General features: G+C 34.7%; 1 protein-coding gene across 1 annotated transcript in view; it reads left to right on the top strand.

The window, feature by feature from the left end:
* The window catches only part of VPS13C (vacuolar protein sorting 13 homolog C), a gene marked incomplete at its 3' end in the record, with an annotated part of 165,273 nt that overhangs the window by 99,529 nt on the left and 50,172 nt on the right, over window positions 1-15,572 (top strand). Inside the window, exons 53-63 of the mRNA XM_084239974.1 lie at window positions 43-135; window positions 2,234-2,599; window positions 3,245-3,331; window positions 5,697-5,852; window positions 6,013-6,277; window positions 7,203-7,363; window positions 8,644-8,765; window positions 9,579-9,873; window positions 11,162-11,551; window positions 13,293-13,397; window positions 14,083-14,247. Coding sequence (XP_084096100.1) covers window positions 43-135; window positions 2,234-2,599; window positions 3,245-3,331; window positions 5,697-5,852; window positions 6,013-6,277; window positions 7,203-7,363; window positions 8,644-8,765; window positions 9,579-9,873; window positions 11,162-11,551; window positions 13,293-13,397; window positions 14,083-14,247 — 2,205 coding nt within the window. The remainder of the gene's footprint in view (window positions 1-42; window positions 136-2,233; window positions 2,600-3,244; window positions 3,332-5,696; window positions 5,853-6,012; window positions 6,278-7,202; window positions 7,364-8,643; window positions 8,766-9,578; window positions 9,874-11,161; window positions 11,552-13,292; window positions 13,398-14,082; window positions 14,248-15,572) is intronic.

Genomic DNA, 15,572 nt, shown 5'->3' with positions numbered 1-15,572 from the left:
TAAGGAAATAACTGTGTAAATGTGAACTTCAATTGCTTCTAGGTCTTACAGCCATGCTCTTTATTTATGGAAAAATGTACATGGGCTTCAGGGAAACAAAATATAAATATTAAGGTTGAAGAATTTATAATTAAAGTAAGTGCCTCTCATTATTAGGTGAAAATGAATTCTTAATTTTCAAATAATATTGTATACTTGCAGTTATATGAGACAGTATTTTTTGATACCGCTCATGTATGTATAGCATTCTATAGCCATGTATTCAGTAATTAATAAATATCTCTGACATTAACATATATTTTTAATGCAAATACTTATTTTTAATTAAAGGAATACTTATAACTCTCTACCAATGATCAAAATAGGTTATCCGATTACATTGGTGTGTTGAATTTGGTGGGGGGGAGTGTTAATTGAGTGGGAAGAGACCTGAAGAAAGGTTAGAAAAATGAGGTTGCTGTTTTTTGTTGCATGTCATTTTTAGTTTTTTATTTGAGACAAAATTTGACTGAATTTAATAACTGATTAAATGTTTTATATAACTTATGTCATTTGTAATGATTTATGCTAGAAATTAATTATTAGAATTTACTTTTTTAAATTTCTTTTGTTTGAAATGTTGAAAGAGCATCTTTGTTTTCCAGAGAAATTCAGATTCTTTAAATATTAGTTTGTTACCACCTACAAATGGAAGATATAGAATACTTAGCAAAATCTATTTCTCTCTCCCTCTCAAGGATAGAAAAATGAGGTGGTTAATGCTAATTCTAATAATACCTTTACCTATATAGGTTAATGAACAATAGTGGTTAGACTCAGGTTCAAACTAATGTCATTTGAATTACCATATAAATAACAATGTAGTTTTCTCCCAGCGTTTAAAGATAGTAGATAGTCTTAGGTTGTGTTTTAACAGATACAGTTTTTTTTAAAGAATTAAAGGAGAGGGAAATTCCTTGAACTGCATGTACTTTTTCAAAGACACGAGGTGAAGGTGCTAGGGTTCCCATCCCCCGCCTCTTTCTATCTTTGTACGTCAATTTATTTATTCAACATTTGAAAAAATCTCTTACTACGAATGAAAAAAGTCCTATACAAGGCTTTGGCAGTACATTGTCCCTGCCTTCAAAAAATGTAACAACATATATGAGAGAAGTAAATCATTGATTTTAGCTTTCAATGCCCAATGCTAGAGGCATGCAAAAAGACATGGGACCTTTTATTCACACCAGATCATCATCTCTCTGGAAGTGAGTTACCTGAACTGAGATTTTACAATCTGAAACATGTTAGATGGAGAGGAAGGGGAAGGGCTATATAGATATAACTAACAGTATGCGCAAAGGCAGAGATGTGAAAATTCCTTAAAGGACTTAGAGTAGTGGTTCCCTGTGGCTGACTGAAGGGTATGGCAGAGTTGTAGGATTAAGAGCACTAATTTTAGGTGTCATTAATAAGGCAAAAGAAAAGCAGGTTCAGTTGACAGGAAAGTTTGAGAAGAAATACATACTAAATACTTTACTTTTTTTTATCATATTAAGTAAAGGCTTTGAGAAGGAACAATAAAGAAATCTATTTAACTTATTTAATGTACTACTTAAACTTTGGAAAACCCTGCTTGTTAATTGATTAGGCATGGAGTCAAGAAGAGCTTTGTGTCTCAAGCTGAAGAGCATTTGAGTTTTGTTCTGAAAATTGTGAGAAATTGGAGACTGAAACTAATGATTGACATGCTCAGGTCACATTTTAGAAAAATCAGTCCACTGGCAGTGTGAGGGTTGGGTTGCAAGTGTGCTAGCTGGGCATGGAGAACATCATCCTGTCCTACTATGGCCTAGTGAGAGGAGGGAGGAGTTGAGCAAAGACATGAAAGCCAAGTGGGTGTATTTTAATGACATCACACACTTTGATTTAGTTCATTGCAGCTGGAGGAAAATGAAAAAATTCATTGCAAATTTACTTTTTTTCTGTTCACATCATACTCTTTATTCTTTATTGAACAGTTTTGATTTAGATTCTTGACAATTAACATTTAAGATAAATTACTTAATTCCAGAGTAATCTGGAGCAGAAATCAATGTTTTGAGGTTACTTGACTTGACATGATTATATGTGTTTTCTTTAGTTAGAAGTTTAATATTTTTAAATTTTTAATTAGTTTTTGCATTATATATTAATTCTTTTCATCTGAGGAAGAATTTATTCTAAAATTTTTCTCCTTTTCTTTTCAAAGATTTCACCCATAATTCTTAATACTGTGATGACAATTATGGCTGCTATGTCTCCGAAAACAAAAGAAGATGAATCTAAACATACATCTAAGGAAATAGAAAATCTTTGGGGTATCAAGTCTATTAGTGATTTTAACTCTTGGTTTCTTGGTGTTGACACGGCAACAGAAATAACAGAAAATTTCAAAGATAGTCAACATACATTGATAGAGGAAAATTGTGCTGTTACTGTGGAGTCCATTCAGGTTACCTTAGAATGTGGCCTTGGGCATCGAACTGTACCTTTATTATTGGCAGAGTCTAAAATTTCGGGAAATATCAAAAATTGGACTTCCTTAATGATTGCTGCTGCTGACATGACATTAGAGGTATGACATATAGTACTGCCAGAACTGACTTCTCAAAAGTACAATTGCAGATTTAAGATATGAGCTTTTCTTGTTTGTGCATGATGTAGATAATACATTCTAACATTTAATTGTTGATATATAGCAATAGTATTATTTATTTAGTCACTACTTTTTAAAGATGCTTTTGCTAAAGGATTTGTTTATGGCAATAAAGTAAGAAAAAATATATACATATTTATAGATATTCTTTATACCTGTCTTTTTTTTTTAAAGATTTATTTTATTTATGCATCTAAGAACTGGAATATAGGCCAGAGGTGTTTGGGGGTGAGAGGATTCACCAGAGACAGAGTGGGGAGCAGAACAGGCAGGTTGACTGAAATACATTGCCGAGGGGAGCAGCGGGTGAGATAGGAGAGGTGTGCTGCACCATGTGGGTTAGCTCCCTGGCCAGGGATTGAACTCGTGCTGCAGTGGCTGCCAATAGCTTCATTGTGCTGAGGTTTAACCTCTTGCACTACCAGGGAGGCCCTGTATATATTCTTTATGTATATTCCTTGTGTCTTTAGGTTTGTTTTTTTAATGGCTATTGACAAAAATTATTTCCTCTTGCTAGTTATAGAAATATATAAAGTTGTCTCTCATAATTTTGTGCCTTTCCAGGTTCACTATTATAATGAGATCCATGCTGTTTGGGAGCCACTGATTGAGAGAGTGGCAGGAAAGAGACAATGGAATTTAAGACTGCATGTAAGGAAGACTTAAAGTATCTTTGTAGAAGCACACTAAACATGTTCATCTATATTTTTTTGTTTTGTTATTCTCAAGATGTGGTGCAGGATCCTTGAGGACCTTTCAGGAGGTCCATGAGGTCAAAACTCTTCATAATAGATGTTATAGCATTTTTACTTTACTTCTTTCATAAAAATATAATGGAATTTTCCAACAATTCTATAATACTAAAAAAGAATGAATATAGCAGCAGAAATAAGAATCCGTCCCTTTTTAGAGCATGCATGAAAGATATTTGTAAATATACTCTATTTTTAACAACTTTTTTCTTAAAAATATAATTTATGTTAACATGTAGTTGTTTTAAATGAATCAACCTTAGTTTATATTAGAGTATATGTGGGTAGATATAATCCATATACATGAAACTGGAATCCTCAGTGAATATAAGTGTGAGACCAAAAGATTTGAGAACTGCTATTTTATGAACTCTTTTGTTTTATATTTTTAATGGTACTTCTTAAGAACACTTGAGGGTCCTAGATACTAAAGCACATTTTTCTAAATTAACAGGAACGTGAGTTATATACCCTTAAATTATCATAGCATCCCTCTCTGGGACAATGTAACTAACATGCAGAGCTCTGAATTTGAGTAGATTCTTATTTTAAAGGGAAGAAGTCACTTATTCGCTGTTCTAATTTCTTCTCCATTAAGTAGTTATAATATTTCTGACCTACATCTCTGTGGCAGTGGGAAGCTAACAAAAATATTTTACAAGATTTTTGAAATATTCTTAGAATAAAAACTCCGATGACTGATTGAAAGCTTATATTTTATATAGGTGTTACTGGTAAAATGTTGAAAGAAAGAAACTTGTTTCCAGATGTTACTTCCAGTAAGGATTAATGTACACTTCAGGGTTATCTTAGATTGCTCATCAACACATAATGACCCATTAGTAAGGCAACACTGGGTAAATTGCTTGTTCTAGGGAATGCACAAGAGACAAATATTGTCACTGGTTTTGAGTGCATTCATGATGCAATTCTAAACATTTCTCCATGCTTTGACTACACACTAAAAAAAAAGAATGCTGATGTGTGCTAAATCAAAGTGAAGCACTGAATATTCTTTTAAAATATATTTATTTATTTTTTTACATCGTTCATTTTGGTACTGTGTTTGCTTTCTCCCCTCAGGTGTAATCCCCATAAAATCTCACCACCACATCACCCATGAAAAGTCATCATAGTTTCTTGTTCCCTTCCTTCCCATTTTGACCCCCATCTCCCTCCTTCTCCCCTGCTGTGTGTCTTAGATTTATAGTTTGTCTGCTACTTTTGTCTTTTTTTCTCACCTCTGTATTCTTGTATTTCTCCTATAAGTGAAGCTATCTGATATTTTTCTTCTTTCTTCTGATTATTTCACTTAGTATAATCCTTTCCAACTCCATCCATGTTGTTGCAAATGGCATGAGTTTATCTTTTTGACTGCTGAATAGTATTCCATTGTGTATATATACCACATCTTTTGATCCAGTCATGTGTTTTAGGGCATTTAGATTGTTTCCATATCTTAGCTATTGTAAATAGTATCACAGTGAACATAGGGGTGCAGGTATCCTTTTGAATGAATATTTTTTTGTGTCCTTTGGGTAGATCCCTAGTAGTGAAACTGCTATTCCATTTTTAGTAATTTGAGGGTCCTCCACTCAGCTCTCCATAGAGGTTGGACCATTTTGCATTCTCACCAGCAGTGAAAGAGGGTTCCTTTTTCTCCACATCCTCCCTAGCATTTGTTGTTGCTGTTTTTTAAAAATATCTTTTTAATTTGCATTTTCCTGATGATAAGCAATGCTGAACATTTTTTTATATACCTGTTGGTCATTTGCATGTCCTCTTTGGAGAAGTGTCATTTTCGCTGTTCTGCCCATTTTTTTTTTAAATAAATTTATTTATTTATACAAGCACTGGGTACAGTCAGAAGCACGGGAGGGTGAGAGAATTCACCAGAGCCAGAGCAGGGAGCAGAACAGGCAGAAGGGCCGAAGTACACTGCTGAGGGGAGCAGCGGGCGGCAGGAGAGGTCTGCGCGCCATGTGGGACCTTCCTCCAGTGGCCGGGGAGCAGCCGGGGATCGAACTGGCACTGCAGAGGCTGCGGGCAGCTTCGCAACCCAGTGCTCAACCGCTGCGCCACTGGGGAGGCCCTGTTCTGCCCATTTTTGACTGGATTGTTGAAGCACTGTATGTTTTTCAAAGTGAGACTCTTGAGAATCCTTAAGGTAACGTGATTGGTTTAGGAGAATTTAACTCTATGGAGAGTATGTTAATTTTATTATTAATTGGCTAATAACTTAAATGTATCATTTATCCTCATAGGTAAAGAAGAATCCAGTCCAGGATAAAAGTTTGATGCCTGGGGATGATTTTATTTTTCTTCCTGAGCCACAAACAGCAATTCATATATCTTCAGGAGATACAATGAATATAACAATATCTAAAAGTTGTCTTAGTGTTTTCAACAACTTAGCAAAAGTATGTTTGGCATTTATTTGGAATACTTCAAATAGAATTTTGAAATGTATTTAGTTTATTGTGATCAAAACAATTTTCTTTAAAATATGTAGTCATGGCTTAATTTTTGAAAGAAATGCATTTTGTAAAAATTTTGTTGCCATGTTGTGTTCCTTTTCAGGGTTTTTCAGAGGGCACTGCCTCTACTTTTGATTACTCTTTAAAAGACAGAGCACCTTTTACAGTAAAAAATGCTGTAGGTGTACCCATTAAGGTACAGCCCAATCATAACCTCAAAGTGATGGGTTCTCCTGAGAAAAGTGATATTTATGATGTTGATGCTGGCCAGAATTTGGAATTGGACTATGCCAGCATGGAACCTTCACATCATGGGAAGCGATCTATATTGAGCCGTCAAGAAAGCTCCTTTTTCACTTTGACCTTTGGTATGCTATACTTATTTTAAGGGCAACTTTGGAATTATAGGTGTGGTCTTAATTTTTGTAAACTATGAAAAATATTTTGTTACATTTATCTTGCGGTGTGACATTTCTAAAGACTTGATCAAGTAGCTGGTAAACTCTTGTCTCTTGTTTTCTTTTAAACTTGAGAAAATTTTACTTGATTAAGAAGCATCTTAGAAAACTAGATTATTGCCGCCGCCGCCCCCCGCCCCCCCCCCTCCGGTGGTGCAGGCCTTGAGCACAGCGCTGTGAAACTGTCTGCAGCCTCTACAGCGCCGGTTCAATCCTGGCCCACTGGCGAGGGTCCCACATGGCGAAGCAGACCTCTCCTGTCTCGCCCACTGCTCCCCTCAGCAGTGTATTTCGTCAGTCTGCCTATTCTATTCCCTGCTCTGTCTCTGAGGAATCCTCTCACCTCCTGCGCATCTGGCCTGTACCCTGGTTCTTATATAAATAAATAAATAATTCTTTAAAAAAAGAAAACTAGATTATTTCTACCCCCTTATATAATGCAATATGTAAAATGCTTCGAAACAGATGGGAGTTCAGTGAAGAGAGGAAATAACTATATTCAAAAATCCTAAGATACTGACAGTAACTATTACCATTAAAAGAATAGGAGATTATTGCTGTGTAATTGAGAAAATAGGGAACAAGTTGGATTTTGTCTATTTTAATGCATTTAAAACCTCAAGAAAAATTGTTTGGGGTAAAAATTTTTATTAAATAACTGATTTTCTTTCTTTGTTAGTTCCTGTGTCTTAGAATGACATTTTGTATAATCATTATCTCTATTCATGAGGAGGAATAGTTTAGTCATTATTTAGAGTTACTGATAATTATTCTGTTATAGAAAAACATAATTAAATTAATATTTGGGATGCTTCCCACCTGTGGTCTGCTCTAGTACCTCATGGATATACAGAAGTTGCAAAAATCCCTGTTTCCAGGCCTGGACGGCGATTATATAATGTACGGAATCCCAATGCCAGTCATTCTGACTCATTGTTGGTACAGATTGATGCAACTGAAGGGAATAAAGTGATTACCCTTCGCTCTCCTCTGCAGGTAATACATTAAAGTGAATTGTGTTCCTTTAAATATATCAATAGATAGTAAATCATTTTAATTGAAGATAGGAATAGAATAAAACTTCATTAGGCTAATGCAATTTATTTAGAAATAAATAGTAGATTGAAATGGTTGACATTCCATATCTAACTTGCTTTTGTAACACTTTAAATGTCTGATAAAACAAACTTGTTCATTTAAAGCCTATTTATGATGTCTCCTGGGTTTAAAATTAATTTATCTTTTTGTGTATTCCTTTAATGATTCAGAATTGAGAAGTACTGAATTAGAGTTAGTTCTCAAATAGGATAGCATTCCCTTTTCTTTGTGCATCACTTGGGAATATGTTTTCAAGTATATGTGAAGGAATATTGAAATGATGCCCCTGGAAAAATATTGCAGCATTTCGATCTGTGTAATTGTTTTATTTTCTACTTTTAAGGCTTTATCCATTTTCTTTCTCTGTGCATTATTACAGGCTTCAGTTTATGGTCAGCATAACTGTTTCTTCCTATATATCAGATAAAAATGAAAATATTTTAATTTTTGGTCATTTATCTCTTCTTTAGTACTAGCTCTGGCATATATCACATTGTAGTCAAAAAAAGAGTCATAGTACTCTTTTTTTTTTAAGATTTATTCATTTTTTTATTTATACAAGCGCTGGGTACAGTCAGAGGCGTGGGAGGGTGAGAGAATTCACCAGAGCCAGAGCGGAGAGTAGAACAGACAGAGTGATGAAGTACACTGCTGAGGGGAGCAGCGGGCGGGCAGCAGGAGAGGTCTGCGCGCCATGTGGGACCCTCACCCGGTGGCCGGGGATCAAACCAGTGCTGCAGAGGCTGCAGGCAGCTTCGCAACCCAGTGCTCAACCACTGCGCCACCAGGGAGGCCCGATAGTACTCTTTAAAATACTTCTCTTGCTATTGTTTTGTGTTTTCATCACATGGTACATTGAATAATTGTTGTAATGAAGAACTATATGACTGAAATCTTCAACAATTAATGCATATTTGAAAGATATTATATACAAACATTAAATGTCATCAAGTAATATATAGAACTTGTAAATATTCTAATAATTTTCTATTGCCTCTTAAGCATCAAGTTTAAACATATATGTAGCACTTAAATATCCTCAAAATTTTTAATATAAAAATATCCTTCAGTTTGTTAAGCTTGAAGTTTTGTACATCTGAAAGTAATTGTTTGTAACTCACAGTTTTCATTTGAACTTTTGTATCTTTAACAATTCATGTGTCTTCTTTGTCCAACAGATTAAAAACCATTTTTCTGTTGCATTTATCATTTATAAATCTGTTAAAAATGTTAAGCTATTGGAGCGCATTGGAGTTGCCAGACCAGAAGAAGAGTTCCATGTTCCTTTAGACTCATATAGGTAGGTACTTCTTTGAATATACTAAGCTGTATAAAGTTCATAATATATATTTTTAATTCTTTGAATTGGTGAATATATTTTAGAATAATTTACCTCTTTTATTTTCTGAAGATTTGTAGAGCCTTTTTTTTTTCTTTTCTTTTTATAGAGTCATGTTTATTTATTTATTTGTTTGTTCGTTTGTTTTTTTTATACATGCATTGGGTACAGTCAGAAGCGCGGGAGGGTGAGAGAATTCACCAGAGCCAGAGCGGGGAGCAGAGCAGGCAGAAGGACCGAAGTACACTGCTGAGGGGAGCAGCGGGCGGCAGGAGAGGTCTGCGCACCATGTGAGACCCTCCTCCGGTGGCCGGGGAGCAGCCGGGAATCGAACCGGCGCTGCAGAGGCTGCGGGCAGCTTCGCAACCCAGCGCTCAACCGCTGCGCCACCGGGGAGGCCCGATTTGTAGAGCCTTTTTAAGACATATAATTTTAGAGAAATGCATTTTATTTTCATTGAATGTACCAGATACAAATTTCTTGTACATGTGACATTTAAAAATATTGAGACCTTTTTTTAATTAGATTCTTTTTTTCATTTGTAATGAGGAATTTTTTCAATTTGCTGTTTACTGAATGTATTTTCCAAAAGTGCCACCATGAATTAGCTATGTGATTTAGGTCAAGTTTTTTAACCTTTCTTATCTTGGTTCCTCATCTATAAAAATAGAAAGAATAATACTTGCCTTGTAAAATTAACAGAAAACTTTTGAAGTTCCTTGTCTTAAGTTCTCAACCAAAACCTTTTTTCACTAGTCTGTTTTCTTTTTGTAGATGTCAATTATTTATTCAGCCAGCTGGTATCTTAGAGAAGCAGTACAAAGAATCCACCACTTACATTTCCTGGAAAGAAGAACTTCACAGGAGCACAGAAGTCAGGTGCATGCTGCAGTGTCCATCAGTAGAAGTCAGCTTCTTACCTCTAATAGTGAATACAGTTGCTCTGCCTGATGAATTAAGTTATATATGTACACATGGGGAAGATTGGGATCCAGCTTACATTATTCATCTTTATCCTTCCCTTACCTTGAGGAATCTTCTCCCATATTCTTTAAGATTCTTACTTGAGGTATGTCTCTTATATTTTATTTGACATTTAGTGTTGTGTGGTGAATTCTGATTTTTTTTTTAAGTGTAGTGTTTTTTGTTGAGATCAGTGTTTTTCACAGCATCTTTGAAATACTTAGATAACAACAACAACAAAAGCTTGTACATTGTCTGTTATATGCCAACCATTATATCATGTGCTTTACATATAATAACATAGATAATCCTTACAATAACCCTTCCGAATAGGTACTGTTATTAGGCCTATCTTACAGATGAGGAAACTGAGTTACTGAGGGAAATGGGACAGACCCAAGTGGTAGGGCTAGAAAATGAACCTAAGCATCAAACTCCTTGCCATCAAACTCTGCTGCATCTGCCATAACATGTGAACCATAATCATCTCTTTAATAAAGTAGAATTTTTATAACTGAAAGAAAGGAAAAAGATAGTGATAAAATATTCTATCTTAATTTATTATAAGGTTAATTTTTAGGTTTTTAATCTTAAAGTTAATAATATGATTATTTGGCCCAAATTTGTATTGAACTTAATTACTTTCTGTCTTAAATAAAAATAAAAATATAAAAATAAAATTTAATATTTAAAAAAATAAAAATAAAAATTATAATTAAAGATTAAAAAAAAGAAACAATAGAGAAAAATTTCTAACAATGAAGTATAATAAATATTTTGAAATTTCTACTTGCCACAACATTTTACAATACAAGAATCTGGGAGGTGTTTGGAACCGAAATTGTCTTTGTGTTACAATGACCCATCGCTCAATTGTAGAGACTAAATTAGTTAAATGAACTAAGTAGTATTTATACAAGAGACACTTTCAGCAAGGAATCCTAATTTATTATGTTACTATCATTAATTTTTCAAATAATTGTACATTATTTAGGTAGCTTGTCAGAATAGTTTGATATCATTTCCATTTTCTTTTTAAGTGGGAACCATTAGGTAGAACATGTGAATAGAGGATAGAGCCGAAGTAGTGGTAATTAATGGACAGCAGACATAGTTTTTGAATCCAGTCATTGATTTATGGCAAAGCTCTTGATTTTTCTCTTAAAACTTAAGTCTGTTAGCCTACTAATGACCAAAAGAGCTCTGATATTGCAGGCTATTTTTTTTTTCAAGTTCTCAGTGGTTATTGGCACTCCTAATAAGTAAAAATGTCTTCACTAAAGACTTGGTAGTTCATCTGAATCTGGTAGGTTATTTATCATTTGCATAAAATGTTGCTACTGCAGAGATTTTTAAAAATTTGCTAAGCAAATTTAATTTTTGTCTGCTTTTAGGGAACAGCAGAAGTTCATGAGCTAGCAGAAGGCAGTACTGCCGATGTTTTACATTCAAGAATCAGTGGAGAAATAATGGAATTAGTCCTGGTGAAATATCAGGGTAAAAACTGGAATGGACATTTCCGTATATGTGATACACTTCCCGAATTCTTTCTTGTGTGTTTTACTTCTGACTCTACAGAAATGATGACACTGGATGTGTCAATCCATGTGAGGCGAATTGGCAGCCGTATGGTGCTGTCTGTTTTTAGTCCTTATTGGCTCATCAACAAGACCTCTCGGGTTCTTCAGTATCGTTCAGAAGATATTCATGTGAAACATCCAGCAGATTTAAGGGATATTATTTTATTCTCTTTCAAGAAGAAGAACATTTTTAGTAAAAACAAGGTATATTTATATAAAAATTTAAACAGATAAATCTCTAACCTGGAAACTTGGGAGTCATTAGCCTCCATAAAACCATGCTTACTTATTTACTAAGTCCTGTTATGAATTAGATCCAAAGAGACTTTAAAGGACTACATAATCAACTGTGTTATCAGGAATTAACAAAAACCAATTCTTGAAGCTGAGTTTCTCTTTTTTTCCAGTGGTCCTAGAAATCTTTTGTTTTTGAAGTAACATCAGTTATGAACTTGATTTTATGTAGTTTTCCAGTGATGAAATAACATTTCAAAAGAAAAGACAGTTGAATTTCACTTATATGAACTGAGTCCTCCTATGTAAGAAGTGCTAAGCCAAGTTTTTGAAAGAGAAAACTATACAACACCCTTTACCTAAAATGTCCACCCCCTGGACCCCACCCCCCCGCCCCCATCAGTCAGGGGGAATGTCCTGTTGGTCTTATCTCTTCTGATAATCTGCTGTTCATCTTTTGGCATTCTGCTCAGGCCAGCCCTGTGTGTAGGATTTTCTGTCTAAAGAAGGGCTAGATATCCTCTTAGAGCAGTGGTTCTCAAATTTCAGCATACTTAGAATAATCTTAGGTTTTAATAAACAGATTTCTGGGTTCTCTCCCCATGGTGCAATTCAAAATGTTTGGGTCAGGTCACAGAACTTTCATTTCTAAAGGATTCCTAGGTAATGCTGATGGTGCTGTTGTTCTGGGAACCATGTCTTGAGAACCATTGTGTCAGTGTTAATTACTGATTAATACAAGGTATGGTAATTACCTGTTTATGTGTATGACCTCTGGTTATTCTCAGGCCTTTTATAATCTACTTGTGTAGATGGAAGTTAATGCGAGAATACAGAAGGGCTTTTCTGTAACCCTCTATCTCCATCTCATAGCCAGAAAGAAATGCTTTACCTTCTCACCTCAATAACATTTAGTACCTCTTGTATGGCTCTTAACACATTAAGTCTTGCATCATAATTATTAGTGTTTTTCCTATTGCTCTATCTAGTTGGAAGCTCACTGAAGTCAGGAACTGTCCTATTATCTTCCATTGTGTTTATAACAATGCCTTTCATTTAGCACTCGCTGAATAATACTAAAGACAAAGATTCTTTATATGCTAAAACTTTTTTTTTTTAAGATTTATTTATTTATACAAGCACTGGGTACAGTCAGAAGCACTGGAGGGTGAGAGAATTCACCAGAGCCAGAGCGGGGAGCAGAACAGGCAGACTGACCACTGCTGAGAGGAGCAGCAGGTGCTGCAGGAGAGGTCTGCGTGCCATGTAGGACCCTCGCTGGTGGCCGGGGATCGAACCGGCGCTGCAGAGGCTGCGGGCAGCTTCGCAGCCAGTGCTCAACCACTGCACCACTGGGGAGACCCCTATATGCTAAAACTTTTAAGAATTTGTTAGCTCTATATCAAGTCTAATACTAGAAAATATAATTTTATATTATGATTCTTTAAAAAAAAACCAGAGTATCTCATTGATATACATCTTTAAATTTACCATACTCATTGCATACGTGAATGGGAAGGTCAGAGCCCTACTTTTACTATATTGGCTCCTCCAGTTTTCTGTGCTTCTGCTACCCACACAATTTGGTTTTCATTATTATTTTTTGTTCCATGATGCTAAACAAATTTCTAGTGATCTAACAGCTTTTCACTAGGTAAGTTAATACAGCCTTCCAGATTTTTTATATGATGGTATGTGTTCTCTGGTATAGGTACAGTTGAAAATTTCAACAAGTGCCTGGTCCAATAGTTTTTCATTGGATACAGTGGGAAGTTACGGGTGTGTGAAGTGTCCTGCCAACAATATGGAATACCTGGTAAGATTGTCCTTGTTTATTTATCTTTGACTACATTCACTACATTTGGAGTAAACCAGCTCACTCCAAAGGATACAGAAATTTGAATCCAAAGTGAAGGTCTATTATCTACACATTTCTATGGCCACTAGTATCAAAGCAAAACCTGAAATTTATCCAAGTTTAAAACAGAGTCCATCCAAATAAGCCACTTGGTAAATATTCAGAACTACTAGAATCCTCATTTTATACCGCTTCCTCCCAAACATTTTTTAAAACTTAAATTTGACTATAAAAATTTAAACATTCTGTTGCCAGTTTTCAGGTGTTATATATGCTTTGATGTTTTTGTCTTATTAATATCAGGCATAGTAAAACAGCAAAACTTGAATTTCTATGTTTATTATAAAATAATTTATATTTGAAATGTTAAAAGGTATAAAGAGTACAAAAAATATTATTATTAGTCATCATTAGTTAAATTCCTGATTGACATTTCTTGAAGTGATTTCTGATGGAGCCACATTAAACTACCAAAATTTTTCTTCTTTGTGTGAAGATTCTCAGTGGTGGAATGTTGTAATTAAAAAAAATATTACTTTATAATATTTTAAGAAACCTGTGTGTGAATGGTGTGTGTGTATATATATCAAAGAAGTTGCATAAAGTTCCAGGAATGATAAACTTGTTTATTTGCTATCCATAGGTTGGTGTTAGCATCAAAATGAGCAGCTTTAATCTTACACGAATAGTTACTCTGACACCTTTTTGTACCATTGCAAACAAGTCATCATTAGAACTTGAAGTTGGTGAAATTGCATCTGATGGCTCAATGCCAACGAATAAGTGGAACTATATTGCTTCTGCAGAGGTAAAATTTTTCTCTAATGTAACTGGCTCCTAAAAGTACAATAAATACAGATATGTAACTAAGCTTTGTATTACCTCTTTGATATACTATGTTGTTACTGTATTTGTGTTTTAAAATGTGATAGCCAGCTCGCAGGCTTTTTTTTTACGCTGTAAGCATATATTTAAAAAAGAACTTTGTTGTTATTATTTATCCTAGCCAGACTAGGAAATGAACACCTATTCTCTATTTCTTCCTGTATGCATAGAACGTAGTTTATATACCATGAAACGTACATAAAGATAATGTACTATATATTGTCTATTAGTCAATATAATATCTCTGTATTCAAACATATAATCTTGTTGGTCGGCTTGAGAGTCATTAACTTAGCACATGGAGAAAAAAGGTACTATATGCTAAGTTATAGTGGTTGTAGAATTTCTGAATAGATGAGCTAGAAATTTCCTTGAAAATTTCTGAAAATTCAACCCCTCACATTACAGAGAAATAAATTGAATCTCATATTTCTCTAAGGTCATTGAAATTGTTAGAAGTTGAGATCATTATCTATAGCAAAATTTAAAGTTTCATAGAAGATGTAGGATTTGAATTAAACTTTCTAAGTTCAATTAAATTTGAGAAAGTGAAGAGAATGAGAAAAAGAGTGGGAAAGAGGACAGGTGCAAAGATAAGCATTAGTGCTTGAATTTATCTGAGTTTTCAACCAGACTCTCTGGCCTTGAGGATAGAACCATTCTTAAAAAGTTCTAAAATTATTTTTAAAAATGCTAGCAAAAAAGCTTAATGGGAAGGATTCTGGTTATAACACAAATTGAGAATCATGAGAGGCATAGACTTCATAGACTTAGCAGCAAATAAATGCTCATTATATTTTTAACTTTGATGTGGGTTTCATAACAATATTATTTTATTCAGAAATAGAATTTATCAAGTATTCTTTAACAAAGGACCATTTTGGGTTACATTATGAATCAAAACCTTGGTTTTACACATAAGAAAAGTGAGGCTCAAAGAGTTGGTTTGATTAAGATTAAACAGCTAGGAAGATAGTGTCAGAACTTCCAGCAAAGTCTGTGATGTTCTCTCCTTGCCTTTAATTGACATTTTTGTTTATCTCACATAGTATTCTCTGTGAAAGAATTTATAGTGCATCAAGAAATTAAAATGGGATATGCACAGAAACAAATGTCATTAAGATTATAGTTTTTAGGGGCCTCCCCGGTGGCGCAGCGGTTGAGCACTGGGTTGCGAAGCTGCCCGCAGCCTCTGCGGCACTGGTTCGATCCCCGGCCACCGGAGGAGGGTCCCACATGGTGCGCAGA

Source organism: Talpa europaea (assembly GCF_964194135.1).
Source record: "Talpa europaea genome assembly, chromosome: 8".
In the NCBI taxonomy this organism is placed as follows: Eukaryota; Metazoa; Chordata; class Mammalia; order Eulipotyphla; family Talpidae; genus Talpa; species Talpa europaea.
The sequence above is the reverse complement of the archived record's forward strand: the minus strand, read 5'-3'. Positions and strand labels throughout refer to the sequence as shown.